Raw genomic sequence first — 18,618 nt, 5'->3', positions numbered from 1 at the left:
GTTTCTTTGCTATACTTGTAGTGCTACTCTTTGGAAAGAAATCATAATTTCTGCTTAGAATTTAGGGACTGTAAAATTCAGCTGATTCTGGAACAGGGTACGTGCTAAACAATATTTACCTAGTAGACAATATAAGGCTAACAGGGCCAAGTAGGGCAAGAGAGGAAGGAGCCCCACTTTCTTGCTGTCTTTTTTTTTTCTTTTTTTAATATTCAGCAGCTTCAGCATTGAAAGCAAGATATAAAGAGGAGATGGGAAAGCATTTTGTAATTTATGGTCAAGGGTGATGGGTTGAAAACATTTTGGCTATGCTGTTTGCTTTTCTTTGGGTTTAAATAGAAAAGACATAGGTAACAGAGAAAACCACTTAGGTACACATTAGGCAAGCGAGGCACAGAGATGCTGGATATGTTTTATGTGTTTTATAAACACTCAGTCCAAGCTAAACCAACCTATTTCCTCCTCTCCTTTCTTCCATCTTGGAGACTGTAGAACCTTTCAATTGTCAGTTGGAATGTGGACAAGCAACAGACTCAAAATTACTAACCATACAAAAAAATGTATTTTCCCCTTAAAAAATAACTTGAGCTATGGAAGTTATGAATAGGGTTTTGTTTTATAGAATTATGAAAATAATTTCATTAATATATGAATATGTGGTGGAGCTTAGGATTGTGAGACTCTTGAACTAGAAAATAAAATTCAGCATCAGAAAAATTCTAAGTTACTCATCATAAAATATAGTTTTTGGTAAGAAGTAACTCCAGTACTCTCACTTTTTCAATAGTGCTACAACTCAATCCCCAAATTTCATTCTTTTGCTAAGACCATCAACAAAATGAAGAATGAGCTTTCTTTTTTGCCTGAGTAGTCCACATTGATTAGTGGCACATATTATTAAGTATCAACTTTACTATACATTAGGGTTCTTTGGCTATCATTCAAGTAGATAATTAGGTTAAGTTGACTTTAAGAACTAAGTTGAGAGGTGTGCTTGGAAATTTTCATGTCACTCTTACTAAAATGACTTGTTTGAGGTTACTTTTTGTTGTTGTTGTTAAGTGAAGAAACTATTTGACTGTAACTGACTAGCGAAATGAAGAGACTTGATAGTCTAACTACTGTTCTTTTACTGTCAGGAGTTTATTTTGATGACCTATATTTTCTATTGGAAAAAAGAGCAAATCAGGAAATTCTTATCAGGCTGACAGCATTTTTAGACTATGTGGTGCGTGGGTGAAGTGGGACTAATATTGACTTGGCCCTAATGCAGTCATCCGAGAATACATATTTTCGTTGTTTTTGCATTCCATAAGGTTTTATCATTATTATCCATGAAGATTGTTTTCTCCGTACATGGGAAGTGACCCCTAATAGCATCTTGCCTTGGAGACAAAAATAAGGGCTACAACTCCTACTGCATTTGAAAAATTGATTTGTTAAGCAGAAAAAAGAAAAGCCGAAAAAGTGATAGAGTTATAAAGAAAGTTGAATGGTCATTTATAAAATGTTAGAAGAGAAAGCATTTAAATTTTGTGTTACTTCTGTAATTGATTGTAATAGTGTAACTTTGAATTTATTTTTTCTCAAAACTGTGTAGCTCAGAAGTCCTTGTAAATTAATATATCATAACGGTTTATTATGATGGATTTCATACATAGGTATATTTTTTCCTCTTAGTGTATGATCATGTAGCTGAAAATTAGTTTTGAAGTAATAGGATATCATACTACAGGCATGTATACTCTGCTTTTCTCATAAAAGCACAAACATGCACCTGAAATTTTAAGTTCAGATTTTTTGTCAAGCATGTCATGCATTGTAGGTGGGTAATAGGTTAATGTCTTAAAAACATAGTTGCCTGCATTTACATCAGGCTGCACTATGATATGTTACTTAGGCATACAGTAGGCTACATGAATTAAAATAATTTGTAAATATGTGTGCAGAGTAAATTTTGTAGTGCCTGACATAAATTACTAGAAATTGCATGGCTGTTAGTAAATCTCATAGTGTGCTTTATCCAGCCAGGAATTGCTGAGAGATGCTAAGCTCCCTGGTCCTCATGCCCACCATCTCTTTAACATCTCCTCAAGGGAACTCTTGACTCAGTCTCTCAGCACATACTCCAAAGGCATGATGACACTGCAGAACATGTACAGAAAGGAATGTGCTTGTATTCTAACAGTGACAGTAGGAACTAAGACAAAAAATTTCCAAATATGTGTCAGGAAAAATTGAGGGAAGTGATATGAAATCATAGATTCCCTTCATACCCAGTGGATGTCGCATCTTAAATGTAGACAGTCTGTTACTGTCTAAATCTGCCCCCTACCCCGTTTATTTATGATGTGTACATTAGAAAGATACTTAAAGCTTTCAGAAATGTGTAGTTTATAGACAAGGTGATGAAAGCAGACAAAAGCCGTCGCCATTTTCTTAATTGTGTGTAGGAGTTTTTAACAATTACACTTTGAGCTTCATATAAGTTCGAGCATATTTACTCCGTCCTCTTCAAGGGTGACAGCTGGGGGAATCTGCACGCATGCTTTCACTTAAAAGAATTAAATGCTCTTAGGAGGCAGAAGTCCAGTTATAAGTTTATGAGGAGTTTTTTTTTTTTTTTTTTCAAACTATTTCTCTGGACTTTGCTACCTTGCTTAGGTCATAAAAACCCCTCAAAGATTCTTTTTGTCAGAAGACACCCTGAAAAACCATACTTCAACCCGTCCTTTTGCAAATGGGAAAATGTATGTTAATAGGGTTGAAATGCCTAGCTAAAAATTCAAAACTGTTCGGTGACAAAATTAAGACCACCAGATGCCCTGCTCCCCAAAGTAGCATCTTTCCACCACGCCATCCCTGTCTCCTAGGCTCTTCTTTTCATTCCTTTTTTTTTTTTTTTTTTTTGCCATTGCACAATAGGCTTATTTTTGTCTTTACTGCTCCAAATCAACTTTTTGATAAAGAAGATTAATATGCAGTAGATTCTTTGGCCTTGGAACTTGAAATTCTTTCCAAGTCCTTGGTAGTGTACTTTTTTAGTTTAGGCATTCCAAAGTCCTTTTGAAAGCATTTGTATTATGCTAATGACTTTTGCTATCCATTCTGCATCCTTTGTTGATGGGGCAGAATATCCACTTAGTAAATGAACGTTTATTTATTTTAAAATAATCTTCAGGAAGTGGTATTAGCAGTCAGCTTTAAGTGCCTCATATATTACTGTTATTCCAACATAAGTTTAGATTCATTAAAAGGAAAGAATACGATTATATCCTAAATAGTTTCAATACACAGCCAACTTATTTAAGGTGGAGGATCCAATTTTCTTGCAACTGTAAGCAAGGACTTAAGTGGATTTATAAGAATTCATACAGGACTTATTTGAGAAAGAACAGTCCCTATAATTCCACCCTACACAAATTAACTTGCCTGCAGAGACTTAGAAGCTTAAAGTGCCCCATGGTTTTATGCTCCCAATAACTTTCCGCCAGAAAATTCAAAGCTAGAGAAAAAAAATTAAACTTTAAAATAACCAAACTTAACTGTTGTCTCTGGCAGTCAACCAGAATAGAGATTACAATAACGATAGTAAAGGAAGGCTTGGAATCCGTAAAATCGCGTGTGGTGAAGATATGTTCACCAGGAAACCAAATGCCAGGATGAGATGACATTCTTTGGAAAGGAAAGGGTATTTTGGATAGATGCAAGGAAGTCCTGCTTCACCTAACACTTAACATCCCCCATCTCACAAAGCTGGGGATGACAGGGACATGAGCCATGCCAAAGTAAATGAGGGTGTTCACAAGGTAAAACCTTGCTATCCTCAGTGTCACTCTTTGGGCTATTATGGCAAAGATGCTGAGCTGACCCCTTTGGGTAGTATATATGTTTCTGTCTTATATCTTTCTGTGCAAAGGGAATGTTCAACAAGACTGTAAATTTTATGCTCAGGATGCTTAGGGCAGATCTGAGAGCCAACTTGTACATCATACTTTTTGTCTGTCATTCTAAAACCTGGGCACTGAACTTGAATCCAATTCCCATAGGCCCTGTTTCCAGCTAGCTTTAAAAAAAAAATCCCAAACTAATTCATCCAGTAATAGATAATAACTTAAGGTATTATCTCCAGAGAAATGTTTTTATTCAAGAAACAAAAGCAGTCTAACATTTCAATTTCAAGCTCTGGGAGAGACAGTGAAGGAAATAATTTTGGGCAAAACTCTGCCCTGAATCTTTCAAAAAGCACCTCTTTAAGCAGCTGATTTTCTGCTTTAACTATTCATTTAGGAAGACCCAACAATGCCTTGAACCATTAGATCCAAACATCTGCTGCTAAAAATGAGTCATATATGCCATATTTATAGATATTTCAGTGGACATCAGATTTATGCCAGTAATTTACAAGTGTGGTTTGAACTGGGGTAGCTGAACTATTTTTCACTTGTCTTATGCTTTAGTATAGGGGATGAAAAAGAAAGAACAGAAAGGAAGAATGACCTAAAGTGAACAGGTGTCCTTTCCTCTTAAAACTGTATGGTTTTGGTATGCCAAAACACTTGTCCTTGCGGGATGGAGTGGTGGAGGTCGGGGCGGGGGGGGGGGGGGGGTGGGCGGGCGCAGTGCGGGGATGTGGAAGGATGCATCCTTTCTTGTTACTATGAAGTTACATAAAGGAGATACCAAAACTAATTCCTAGGAATTGGGCTAGATGACCCGTGTCTAGAAATGAGTTAGTCTTCGATGGTCTGTAGGGTTTTTTTGGCTAGTGTCCTGAAAAATCAGAAGAGGCGGCCAATGTAAGAAACAAAATTAAGTGTGAATTTGTCTAGAGCTCCAGCATGTTGCTTATTAGGATACAGAATAGGACAAGACCTCTGAGATAATCAAGTCTCAAAATTCTTCATTTTCAAAAGAGGAAGCTAAGGGCTAGAGGGCTCGGTGACTTACCTAGATTCATGGACTGATTTTAGTCAAATCCTCCTTCCTATTCCAGTTCTCTTTCTATTATGTGCTCTTCCCGTCTTGACTTCATTGGCACAAGAAAACAATTAGTAATTTGCCTCTTACCTTCTTACTTTTCTTATTTAAAAATTTTAAAATATTAGCTTCTTGGAGAAATTAGACAATTAGCCTTATGGATAAACTGTGAGGTTCTCTTTATTTACCATTGCCCTTCCCATGCTCTGCCAACTAACTATAAGCAGCCTGAGTTTAGGGATAGGCTATGACTTTCACCTAGTGGCTCCATGTCTTTGCACAATTACTGAGAGGAAGCAGAAGTTAATTGACAATTTGATAAATAACAGATACATTTTTAAAAATGAAGTCCTACCCTATGTCTAGTAAATAGGCTTATAAAAACATATCAGAAATTCACACACTGAAAACTTGTTTCATTCAAAGTAGTCAGTTTGAGAGAGAACACATACCTCTAAGATGTGATCATTGCTTAAAGTATTTTGGGAATGCAAATTTTGAAATTCTCTGTAAGCATGTGGTACATTTTTTTTCTTTTTGAAAATCCTCAAAACTGGAAAATTTTCATCCTTGGAGGAGAAGGTTTTGATTTTTGATAATGACCAGAATCATTGAGAGGCAAGTATGCTCAAAAATAGCTGGTCAAGTTAATACTGTTTTTGGTTTGCTCCTCCCTACTGTTAAGAAAAATAAAAACAAGACAAAACAAACACAGAATCTTGAGTTGTGACTGTATCTCACAAAATAGGCTCTGCTCACATTTTCAAAATAGGATTTCCAGAAAAATGGTAGGCAATTGTATTATGCATCTGATTTGCCAAGGGGACAGTACATTTTTAGATACAGAATTCAGTTTTATCTAGATGCACATATATTTTGAAGAGTGCTGCATGTTTTAGTAGCCAAAACTGTGATAGATGTTTACATTTCTATTTTTTAAGTTTATTTATTTATTTTGAGAGAGACAGAGAGAATGCGTGCATGTGTGTGTGGGAGGGGCAGAGAGGGAGAGAGAGAATCTGAAGCAGGCTCCGCACCGTCAGCATAGAGTCCAACGTGGGGCTTGAACTCACAAACTGTGAGATCATGACCTCAGCAGAAATCAAGAGTCTGATCCTAACTGACTGAGCCACCCAGGTGCTCCCACATTTCAGTTTTTTTTTTGTTTTTTTTTTTTTAATACTACAAGTAACTTTGACTCTCCTTCGTTATGTGATGCCATTTGATGCCTTGCTGTTCTGGGGCTTCTGTTTACTTATTCAATTAGAATAAGTATATAGAGACCCTTTTCCTTCAGTCCACGGTCTTGGCACATGCTTTGGAGTCAGACAGAAATGGGTTCTAATCCTATCTCTGCCATTTACTAGTTAGATGATCCTAGCCAAGCAAATCAGTTTCTGCATATGTAAATTGGGAATAATTATTTGGACAATATTTGTATGTGAATGTTTGAGAGAGGTACGCGAAATAATATATATAAAATGTCTGTGGCATAGCTTCTTTATCCTAACCCACCCTCCCTTAACCTGATTCCTCCTCCTTTTCCAAACAGGCTAAGGACCAAAATTTCAAATCTCTCTGAGATATTTTTAAAAATCTGTTGCCAAGTGAATTCAGAAAAATATGATCAAGGAGCAATTACCTGCTTTTATGGCACTTTACCCTTTCAGACATGCAAACATTTTGAAACATTTACTCCAGGCTCGTGGTCCTTTCTTATAGGCTCAAACCTTGTTTTTGAACATAAAAGAAGCATTGCCTTTGGAGAAGAGAGCCAGTAGAAATTGAAAAAAGAAAAGAAAAAAAAAAAAAGAATGAAAAAAAAAAGTAAAATCTGTTTCCAAATATCCAATGATTCATTAAAATACTTTTGTTTTTTTAGGAAAAGAAGTTTCCACATATGCACAGTAATCATTTGGCATTTTGTAAGCTTAAGCCTTGGGGAGTTAGTGGTATTTGGCTCCTGACATGGAAGTCTCTCTTGTCAGACAAATCCTTTCCCCTGCACATTCCTGTGAGAGTTTGTTCCTGCTGTGCCTTATGGCAGGCTGTAAAGTGGTTGGGTATGGCTTACACTGCCTGGGCCTACTCCTTCATACTGTGGCTTTAACCTCTTTTTGTGAGTTAGTTTTAACTTTGTGGCTGCTCACTTAGCCCTGGTTTCACGTAACCTGAGGGTCATTTCGCCTGGGGGAAATTCGGCATGACTCTGAAATGGAGATGAGCCAGTTAATGTGCTCTAAGTAAACCAGCTTGTAGGTGTTGAAGTCCCTTTTGATGACGTCTTTATTTAGTTAAGGATTCTGATTCTTCGGTCTCCGAAGAAAAGCCTCAACATTTCTGAGATTTGAATATTTTTAGGAAGTGATTGTGCCTCTTGAGAAAAATATCAACTAGATTGCCTTTTGACCTTGATTCAGGAAATCTAGGTTCTGATGACTTGAGATTTATTCTTACCGTTTTGAATGTTATATATTATTCTCAAGAAAGAATGTGACACCAGGCAAGTTTTGTTCCAAGGAGCAAACACCAAGTGAATACAGAATATGGCAAAAATGTACATGAATAATTTACTTAGTTAAAAATAGGCAAAGAATTGATTTACAGTCACCAAAGCACAGATACCAGAGAGTAGTTAAGGCTTAAGAGCCTGTAGAGAAGAATATTAAGATGGTGTGATTGTCAGCATATGAGTCAATTGCTGTTTAAATTCTGTCCCTGTTTTCTTTGTGTTCACACTTCATATTTTTTAAATGTATGCAAATTGCTCAACATCATTAGTCATTAGGGAAATGTAAATCAAAACCACAATGAGGTACCACTTCATACCCACTAGGATGGTTATAACTGTAATAATAATTCTTTTAAGAATCCAGAAAATAACAAGTGTTATTTTTCTGCCAAAGAAGTAGACAAATTGGACCCATAGTACATTGCTGGTGGGAATCTAAAATGGTTCAGCTGCTGTGGAAATAGTTTGGCAGTTCCCTAATAAGTTAAGCATCATGTTATCATATGACCCAGCTATCATATATACCTATCTAAAAGAACTGAAAAGAGGAATGCAACCAAATACATGTACACACATATTCGTAACAGCACTATCTGCAATAGCCAGAAGGTGGATATGACTCAAACGTCCATCCATGGATACAAGGATAAACAGATCGTGGTATATACATATAATGAAATATTATTTGGCTATAAAAAGAATGAAGTACTGGTACAATGTGAATGAACCTTAAAAACATTATGCTAAGAGAAAAAAGCTAGAAGCAAACAAGTCACATATGAATGATTTCATTTATATGAAATATCCAGAATAGATAAACTCATAGAGACAGAATGCACATTGGTGGCTATCATGGACTGATGGAGAGGAGTCAAAGAATATGGAATTAATACTTAACAGGTACAGAATTTCCTTTTGGGGTGATGAAATGTTTTGGACTAGATAGAGATGGTGACTGCACAAAATTCTCAATGTACTAAATGCCCCAGAATCATTCACTTTTAAAAGGTTAATTTTAGGGGCGCCTGGGGGGTTCAGTCAGTTAAGCATCCGACTTCAGCTCAGGTCATGATCTCACAGTTTTTGAGTTCAAGCCTTGCATCGGGCTCTGTGCTGATAGCTGAGAGCCTGGAGCCTGCTTCAGATTCTGTGCCTCCCTCTCTCTCTCTGCCTCTCCCCCGCTCGTGCTCTGTCTCTGTCTCTCAAAAATAAACGTTAAAAAAAAAATTTAAGAGGTTAATTTATATGTGAATTTCACCTCAATGAAAAGTTTAAGAAAATTGGGATATCTATCAGGAGAGCAAAACTGGAAGAAAAAAAAAAGATATACAGTACCAAGTGTTGACAGGGATATGGAACAACAGGAACTCTCATAAACTGGCATTGGATGTGTAAATTGGTTAAAATCAGCCCTATCTGCTAGGGCTGAACGTCTAAAACTGCATGCAACGATATGCATGAATCTCATGAACATGATGTGGGGTGAAAGAGGCCAGACACCAAAGGGTACGTGCTGTATGATTTCATTTATATAAAGTACAAAAGACAGTTATGGCTAATCTACATTGATGGAGTCTGGATAGTGGTTGCTGTTGAGGAGATAGTGGCTTGAAGGAAGTAAGTGCCTCCTGGGTCCTGATGATGTTCTAGTCCTTGATCTCTTGTTAGTTTCATTGGTATGCTCAGTTTATGAAGTTTATGAACTATACATTTGTGATATGTAGCCTTTCCTGTTTATACCATTCCTCAATAAATATTTAAAAAGTATGCAAATTCAGTGTTAGCATTTTAGGAAGTTTTCAGGTCATTTGGATACTTTAGAATTCTTACTTTAATATTTAGTGGTGTTGATGGTGAAGCTAAAAGAGAGAGAGAGAGAGAGAGAGAGTGTTTGTGTGGTAAATGTAAATATTTAAGTTGGTTCACTATATTTGTGAAAGTTGACTCAACTTTATCTGAAAAGCGAGAATGATAGATGTGATTTATGTCCTGCCTATTGGGAACTGGATCATAGGCCCCCTTTCCATTTTATGTTTTTGATGTGTTTTTTTTTTAATTTATTTACTTAAATTTATTTCTACTTCATAGAAAACCTGTCTTAAAGAGCTGGGAGAGAAAAACAAAAAGTGTATTTTAAATTCATTCCAAAAAATTGTATTTAAGTAGAGTCTCTACATATATTTTTATAAAATCACAGGTGTTTGCCTATTAAGAGGAATAATATATAAGTATGTATTTATATAAATGCACATGTAAATACAAACATATGTTACACGTGTATGAAATATTAATGATAGGGGATATATGCATCCATAAACAGAGAAATGATTTTTAGAAAATAAGCTAATGAAAGGTATTTTGATCCAGTGGCAGATTTTGTTCACATTTTCCCCATTCCATATTAAATTTTTCATATGTAAATTTCAAGTTAATTCATTTGTATACAACCATTCAACAATTGGTCAAAAAAGAATAACATGAAATTATGTAACATTTAGAAAATTGGATAGTCTTAAATAAACTAAATATCTATAGATTAAATTCCACTGCCATCAGTTAATAAATTAAGACATTTTATTATTGCTATTATTGATTATAATAATATTCTACCTTTCTATCAGGATTTGCAGTTGACAATCTTTTACATATATATAATGTTCTAATTAATTTTATTTCTTCTAAGAAATATTTGCTCCTTGGGATAGAATAAAACACTGCCTTTCTTTGGATCATTAGCCCAGCCCAGGGCTCTTTCACTTAAAGAATAAATGTAAATTTAAACAAATGAAACAATTAGATGAAAAATCTTACTCTCACACACTGATGCTGAACTGGACATTGGCAGGAATAAAAAACCAGTTCCATAGATAGTAATGGACACCAGTGGACAGTGAAGTCACTCTCTAGATGAGTTTTAAACTCCTTTCCTTTATAAAAACAGTGCTTCTTAATATGCCGGAGTACTCAGCAGAGAGGGTATGTGTATGCTTTAATGGTATAACTTCAGATAAATACACATGCACACAGAGACATAGCACTGTGATTTGACTAATAAATTGTAATATTTGTTTATTTTCTAATGGAATTTAAAGTCAGGAGTAACTTTCAAGGCCATTTAGTTCAATCCCCTTATTTTATACATAACCTTTGTTACTGTGGTGTTTTTACTATTGAAGTTAAGTATAAACATGTTCAAACCTGTGCAAAACAGATTGGAAGAAATATCACCACACAGTCATTACAATCACCTATTCATCAGCAAGGCATATTCACTCACAGGAATGAATTATTTATTCATCAACCAGCGATAACCCTATTGACACAGATTTTAAATAAAAAGTAATACATATATTTATAAATAACAGCTCCTAAATAATAACCAACAGCTCATAATATACATTTCAGGGCCCACTTCACACAAGAACAGCATATTCATTGCTCGGGGAAAGGGTTCAATTTATTGAATGATGCATTTATAATTTGGGGCTATAGGTTTTTGAAGCTAGTAATTACATTAGAAACATGAGTCTAGGTTATGTGTTTTGATAACATTTGCAAAACTGTGTGCTTACTGAGTATTCTAGAATGATTTTTTTTTCTACTCACATTTATTGTCCAGCATATATTTTTTTTCTGAAATAAAAATGGTATAACAAAGAATCAGATTTTAGAGGTATACAATGATTAGGGTAATAAATCTTATAATCTTTAGCAGTGTTTTCTTATATATGATTCACAATGAAGTTGCTGCTTATAAAAATAATATGTGCTCAGTGGAAAACATTTGGAAATATTGAAAAGCAGGACTAACAAATACAAAACTTACTAACCGGAAAACAATAACATATCATGTTGGTGATTTTTCCCCCCCACACCAAATACGCCTCCCCTGCCTTTCTACAACACGCATAAATATACCTGCATGTTTTTATTGTGCATTCAGGCTCTACCATTCTCATGCTTTGTGACCTTTAGCAAGTTACTTCAATTCTCTGTGCCTTTGTTCCTTCATCTTTAAAATATGGATAGTGGTAGTAACCATGATACAGAATTATAAAAATTAAGTGATGTAATAAATTCAAAGTTTTATAAGAGTGCCTGGCATAATATGTATTAACTATTATTATAGCTATGATCATATGTTTTAAAAATATTTTAAAATCATCAAAAATTTCTCATTTTTATTTGAAAGCCACCCCAGTCATTGGTAGCATATTGTATTATTTTCAGTAAGCCATAATATTATCTTTTTTTCCCCCCTCCATGATAATGGTGGCAAGTGGGACATCTGCAAAATATGTTCCATGAAAAATGGATCTTCACACAGACTTATGTTGTCATTTTAGTTTGATTTTTGAGAAAAGAGTTTGGCACATCTGCCAAATCCTTTCATAAGATGCTACATTCCTGTTTTTATTTTAGTTTATTTCATTTATGGAAAGCTCTTTTCTTCTCCACTCCTCCCACAGGCACCCCCTCTTAGCCCCCATTCCTCTCTGTCCCAAACTATAATGTTGATGTACATTTAAAACTTTAAAATAAAAAAAAAAATGGATCAGAAACTGGAAGGAATCTGTCACTCTTTAAAAGTCATTCTCCTTTTGATATATTTAGATTACCAAAAAACAAAAACAAAACCAAAAAACAAAAACATAAAACAAAACCAAAAAAAAACAAACCTGTCTTTTACACTGTGAAAATGTACTGTCTGATAATAAGTGACCTTTCTTTCAGGGTGGGAAGGAGAAGACTGGTTTGGGGAGGGGAAAGAATGGAGGAAAACAGACGAAGAATCAGTTTGCAAACATGTGTTAATATTTAGATTTTTTTAAGTGAAAAGTTAAGTAGTGAATGCTTTTTTACAAACTGTCTTTGATACCGTGTTTTGTTTATTCCATCCCAGAAGAAGTTAGCGGTATACAGCAAGATGCAGGACTCTCTGGAAGTCACCCTTCCCAGCAAACAAGAGGAGGAGGAGGATGAGGAGGAGGAGGAGGAGGAGGAGGAGAAAGACCAGCCTGCCGAGATGGAGTACCTTAACTCTCGCTGTGTCCTTTTCACTTATTTCCAGGGAGACATTGGGTCAGTAGTGGATGAACACTTCTCAAGAGCTTTGGGCCAAGCCAGCACCCTCCATCCAGAATCTGCCATTTCAAAAAGCAAGATGGGGCTAACCCCACTATGGCGAGGTAAGAATTCAAAAGCAGATGCTCTCCAGGGCACTGTCTCTGTTTCGCAACTGCCTGTACCAGGTTCCAGCTGGAGACTTGCCCCTGGAGGACGGATATCCACTTGGTTTTTAATTTTTAAGGACAGCAAGGAATTTCTTTCAGACAAACAGCTGGATCAGTTTTGTCACATGTGGAATGCAGGGTCGGAAAGGATGCAGTCACACCCCTTAAATTCCTCATGGAAAGTAGTGATGCAACCAGCCTGAGTTTATAGTGGCAGGACGGAGCTGTGAAGCACCATTCCTTAAGCCCCAGTGGCCCAATTTGGATCTCTAAATGATAGGCGTGCCTGGATCAGCTTTTAGAAATTAGCTCTTGCTCATTCCACTAGGTGCTACGTGGTGACATAGCAGAAATCTGAGTCTAACCTAGGAGTACAAACTTTAAAAGCCTTCAGTGTTTTCTTGATAGTTTTCTCTGTCCTGCTTTGTTGTGGTATGAACTCTTTCAGTTTACAGTCCAGACATTATTGACTGTGTCTACATGGTTTAGGCTGTTGTTCTTGCCTTGGTAAGATAAAGCAGTACATGGGGCATCCTCTTCTCTATTTCCTTCTCTGTAGAGGTCACAGAGGTGTGTTTGAACTGATTACTGGCTCACAGAAGATCATTGGATGACATCTAATTGGGCCAATGACAAGATTAGGGGAAAATTACGCATCATTTTAATGCTAGTTGTAGAGAAATGCGTTATGGATGTTTCTTTTGAACTCACCTGGTTATAAGAAGCCTCTAGTAAAATCATTCTCAAAGTGTGGTTTCCTGTACCAGGAACATGAGCATCACATGGGAGCTTGTTAGAAATGCAGGATTCTCAGGCTGCACCCGAGAATCTCAGAACAAACTGTGTTTTAGCCAGCCCTCCTGGTGATTCTAATACAGGCTCAAGTTTGAAAATCCTTAATCTAGTGCTGTTAAAAACAAAGATTGCAGGCCCCTAACTCAGACCTATTAAATCAGAGTCTTCAGAGGGAGACTCTGGGAATCACATCTTAACAAGTGCCCCAAGTGATCCTATGGTGAGGAAAGGCTGGCCACCTGTGGTAGAGGGCAGGGAAGAGGGCAGGTGCTACATGGTCATTTCCTGTCAGCATCAGAGGAATGGTTCTGCTCCACTGTAGGGGAGGTCGTGGCTGGATGAAATTGCCAGGCCTGACCTATTTGCCGGCTTGCCTTCCTTCCTTCCTCCTTTCTTCCTTTTAGTACATATGAACAACACTAAGATCGTAGTGACTGTAAAGAGGAAGGTGGAATGCACATTCAAGAAATGGTAGACCTCGATAGAAATGATTCGGGAAGCATAATTGCTTTATTTGATTAGTAAATGTTACAGATTTCCCACAAAATTGAGAACTGAGTCCTTCTTGGAGGCCTAAGATGTTTGTGGAATCAACCAATATCCTGTTTGGTAGCATGTGGTAAATACTTTTAATATGTGTGGAAGGTAAAAACAGGAAAACTTCAGTAAATTGGCTGACTTTCATAAATAGTCTGTATCTCAATAATAAATCATGTCAGGATAATCTGTCATTGGAGAGTATTAAATACAATGCCTACTTTTTTTTCTTTTTTTTCTTTTTTTTTTTTTTAAACGTAGTGGTATACACAGCCTAGGACTCATTTAATCTGGAATATAGAAACAAGAGTCCCAAATTATAGTTAGATGTGAGTGATTAGTAAGTATTATAATCAGGATAGTTTTAAGTGAGGTATAGTATATATGCAAAAACTCTATAATAATCCAGTGTTTTCCCATTATCCATGTGACTAAATAGAAATCTTTGGACTGATTTCAAATTTCCATATAGAAAGGATAGAGAATGGTAATGTTTCAGCAACTATTATTACAATTTTCTTGGGATTATTTTATATTTGGTCTTCAAACCTGCCTCCTGTTTCATTCCTTGACATACACAGCAAATGTTAAAGGTACTGCTATGTAGTGGAAATGTATCGGTGAACAGGAGAGCCTAAGCCTCTGTGTTCATGGAGCTTTTTAGTGAAAGAGAAAGGTACGAAGTATAGAATGAAATGCTAGGTGTGGATTTACTTAGGGTGACAATAGATGCTGTCTCTGAGACCGTTACATGTGAGTACAGACCTGAAGGGAATAAGAGTGGTCTTCATCATGTGAATATCTATGGGGAAGTTATTTGAGGCAGCGGGAACAGCCGGTACAAAAGGCCTATGGAAGGACTGAGCTTGGAGTGTCCGATGAGAAGCAATAGTGCTGCCATGAGTGGAATGAGAAGCAGAGTGACAGGCAGAGACTAGAATTTTTAGGGCTTTGTGTGTCAGTTTAGTGTATCAGGGTAGTGCAGACAAATGCGGCCGATACTTTAATTTCCATCTCTTCCTCTTCCACTAAGACTAGGTATATCGTATCTAGTTTTCTCACCTAATTTTCCCTCAACGTAATGCATTTCTACCTGGAAAATAAAGAATAAATATGAATTGAATGATTATGACTGAATTAGATGAATCAAGTTCATACCATTTATCCCAGATTAGAAAATAAAAAAGTTGTCAATGTAGAATTTATTAGCATTGAGTATGAAATTTTTGGTTATAGTTTCCTTGTGTGTAAAATAAGGGGGATGAATGAAATGATTGCTAAAATCTTGTCTCTGCAAGCTTCTGTGATTTCAAGTGTATTTTTTACTTTCCATTTGTGATACAACTTTTCCATAGTTGTTTAGTTGTGAATTAGTCGATTTTTAATAAACTGAAATAACTTGGATGTGATTTAAAGGAGATCCACAAAAATATAAATAAAGATTTAGAAAATAATATCTTTAAGAGAGGTGTAATAAATTGAGATTCCCATGTTTAGTGAAGAGAGTTACCAGTAATTTTGTGTTAATTGCCAAAGTAACACAGGTTTGGATAATGCGGTCATTGGATTCTCCTTGTTTTGGGGTTCCAGTGTGGGCCTTACAATGTCTGATGGCAACATGATCTTGGATTAATGAGTTAACATTGCTCTGAGCTCAATTTAAATTACAGTATGTGTTTATTGATATATGTTTCCTTGGGCTATTGTAAGGATTCTATGATAATGCATATGAATGATTTGTGGCACATGGCTTTATGCAAGGTGCTAAACAATGATGCCTTTTCTCTCTTCCTTAAGTAGGTTTCCACTCATTTGTCATATAGAAAACCAACCTTGGGTTTTTACCCAGAAATATTCTTTGAATTTCTGGCAAAAACACAGTGTCTTGGACAAAGTAGCTACTCAACACTATTGACAATGTTGATGGCCATAGCAGTGATAGTTTATGCAGGAGCACTAGCCAGCTGTGCTAAATTAACGGGTCTAATTTATGGCATGAAGTTTTTACAGTGCTACACAAGTGGTATAGTGCTACGAAGGAATTTAAAACTGAGTTATGTTTGGTTGCAGAATATATTTCCACAGTAAATCTTTAGACAAGGATAGAGTGTCAGCTAATAATGGAATAATGGTCATACTTTGAGTGTGTGTCTTGATGGAGTTAGGAAAGTCCTCTTTAGGTGTTTTGCAGCTTTTAGGCAAGCAATTGATAGGAAATATTTGTACTCTATTTGACACAACATCACATTGATGACCTCTTATCCCAGTTATACATTCTTACTAATAGGGCTTCTCAGTTGAGAAAACCTAATGAATCTAATGGCCCTGTTATCCCCATCTAAATAGAAACACTGGCTTCATATATGTCTGTGTATTGATCTCAGTGCCCAAGTGTTATTACAGAAAGTGTGTGTGTGTGTGTGTGTGTGTGTGTGTGTGTGTGTCTGTGTCATGTAGGAAAGCCGAGTAGTAGTTGACGCTTAGCAAAATATGTCATTAACTTAAAAACCATGCTGAATGGTGAGAACTTGATATTTTGTTGTTGTTGTTGTTGTTGTTGTTGCAAAGTAAATATTTATTGCTAATTGATTTACATAGTGTTGCTTAGAGCAACTCATTCTCATAGGAAAGACCTCTCAGAATGAGTACTAGCCTAAAATAACAAAAGAGGAGTATGGGAAAGAGGGTGGGTCTCTTAAGCTGGGTGAGACTAGAAAAGACAGCTGGGCTCCACCTCCAGGAGGCACTGGAGGTTATTGCTGATGGCAAGTTTAGGACAAACACATGGAAGGAAAGTGTGGTCTGACTTACTTCATCATCCTGCCTCCTTGAAACTCATTGTAGAGCCACAATGTCCATTTTGAGCGACTCTAGAGCAAAGTAGAGGACAATCTTTGGACATGATGGAAACGACTAATTCCTGAGTGACAGAAAACATTGGAAAATGTAGCCTTTCACCTCTGACCCAACACTTTGTTTTCATGGGAAGCAGAATAAGAGGATGGGAATTAAATTACAGCAAGGACACTTTGGGTTAAGAATTGAGTGGCGTTTTTTTTTTTCACTGAAGTTAATAAAAAGGTAAATGTTACCTTTTAACATTAATGTTTTGAATCACTACTCTAAGAATGTGTTTTCTGGAGACTTTTAAGATGACTTAAGATAGAGGTTTTACAACATTTTACTGTCCCATTTTCCTTTTAATATAGTTTTTATTTTTTTTAAATTAAGTAGTGAAATGTTAAAGGTTGAAATTGAATGTTGAACTTTCTCTGGCTTAAGTTGTTTGCCCTTAGATTTTTTTTTTCAGAAATATTTACAGTTAATACAAAAGATATCCCGGCTATTATGAAATTGAAAGAACAACTTCATGTTCCATGCTAACTCTTCTGTGTCCTTAAGATATATTTCTGTATAATTCACACAGTGAGATTACTGGGTATGCCTTGGGTGGGTTGTATCAGACAGCATATCAATTTTGTCATTTTTATCATTTAGAAATAAGGTGTGTGTGTGTGTGTGTGTGTGTGTGTGATATTTTTAAATTCCAAATGCAAATTGAACCAAAGTATATTCAGATTTTTATATGTGCCAGAATGTCAGTGTTAACATCATCCAAATACTGAGTAACATTAAGCCCAACATCACCATGGAGTGTTAACATTTGACAATTGTGAATTGCCTCTACTAACCTGAAAAGTAATATGGCATGGGAATAGTTTGTGCACAAGTTTTTCATATGTTTTTTCATCAAACAAATGTGGCTGTGATTAAGTACTCTTAGGCAAAGAGTCATGTAATGAAAAAAATTTACATACATATGAAATAAGCACATTGATTCCCAGGCATGAAACAAAGCATATCATCTGTTTCTTTGTATTAAGATTATTTTTTAACAAGATACCAAATAGTGGTTTTGAAGTGTAGACTTGTCCATAAACATATTTTCTCTTCAATATTGTTTCATTTACTTGTAAAATGCAACATTGTCTTTTAAAAAGGCTGCATAGATCTCTGCAAACTTTATATTAATCTCAGGAGACATAGCAGGACTAGGAAAATATTAAGTTGCTTCTAATTTTATTTTTCCCTGAGGTATTTTAAAGCTTTGTTCAGCACGTTTAGAGCATGTTTTTAAAAATAAGTTTCCACTTTCATTGATAATGTACTCACTAATTATAATACAATAATTCATAAATAGGGTAGTATTTTGGGTAAGGAATTTGTTCATTGTCCACATTTGTGCATGCATATGCAAAATGCTTAAACATCTATAAAATTGGGTCCAAATGTATACAAATGAAATAAAAGAAAAGCATCCAGGAAAATGACATAGTTTTGATATTTTAACGGGGGATTTTCATTAGTAAACTCAGTTTCTCTGACACACACCTCTGGGTTGGATTTAGCAATTTTCATAATGGGTTTGTGGCCCCACCAGGAGATGAAAGTTATGAGCAGAATGAAGGGTTTGCTACCAAAGATTGAGTCTATGACAGTGAAGTGGCAGAAAAGTGGCACCCTGAGGTGGCAAAGCTGCACTGTATAATATAAGGAGCC

At 36.0% G+C, this 18,618-nt stretch overlaps 1 protein-coding gene across 5 annotated transcripts in view; it reads left to right on the top strand.

The window, feature by feature from the left end:
- VGLL3 (vestigial like family member 3) overlaps positions 1-18,618 on the top strand; it is a 55,410-nt gene that overhangs the window by 1,732 nt on the left and 35,060 nt on the right. For 4 of the 5 annotated variants that reach the window (XR_007457219.1, XR_007457218.1, XM_049628006.1 and 1 more), the window contains exon 2: positions 12,396-12,681. Coding sequence is in view for 3 of the 5 variants with exons in the window: in XM_049628006.1 (XP_049483963.1) it covers positions 12,396-12,681 (286 nt within the window). In the remaining 2 variants the exon portion in view is untranslated. The remainder of the gene's footprint in view (positions 1-12,395; positions 12,682-18,618) is intronic. The other variant, XM_049628008.1, reaches the window with a different exon arrangement.

This window comes from Panthera uncia, chromosome C2 (genome assembly GCF_023721935.1).
Source record: "Panthera uncia isolate 11264 chromosome C2, Puncia_PCG_1.0, whole genome shotgun sequence".
In the NCBI taxonomy this organism is placed as follows: domain Eukaryota; kingdom Metazoa; phylum Chordata; class Mammalia; order Carnivora; family Felidae; genus Panthera; species Panthera uncia.
This window is presented reverse-complemented; position numbering and strand designations above follow the sequence as displayed.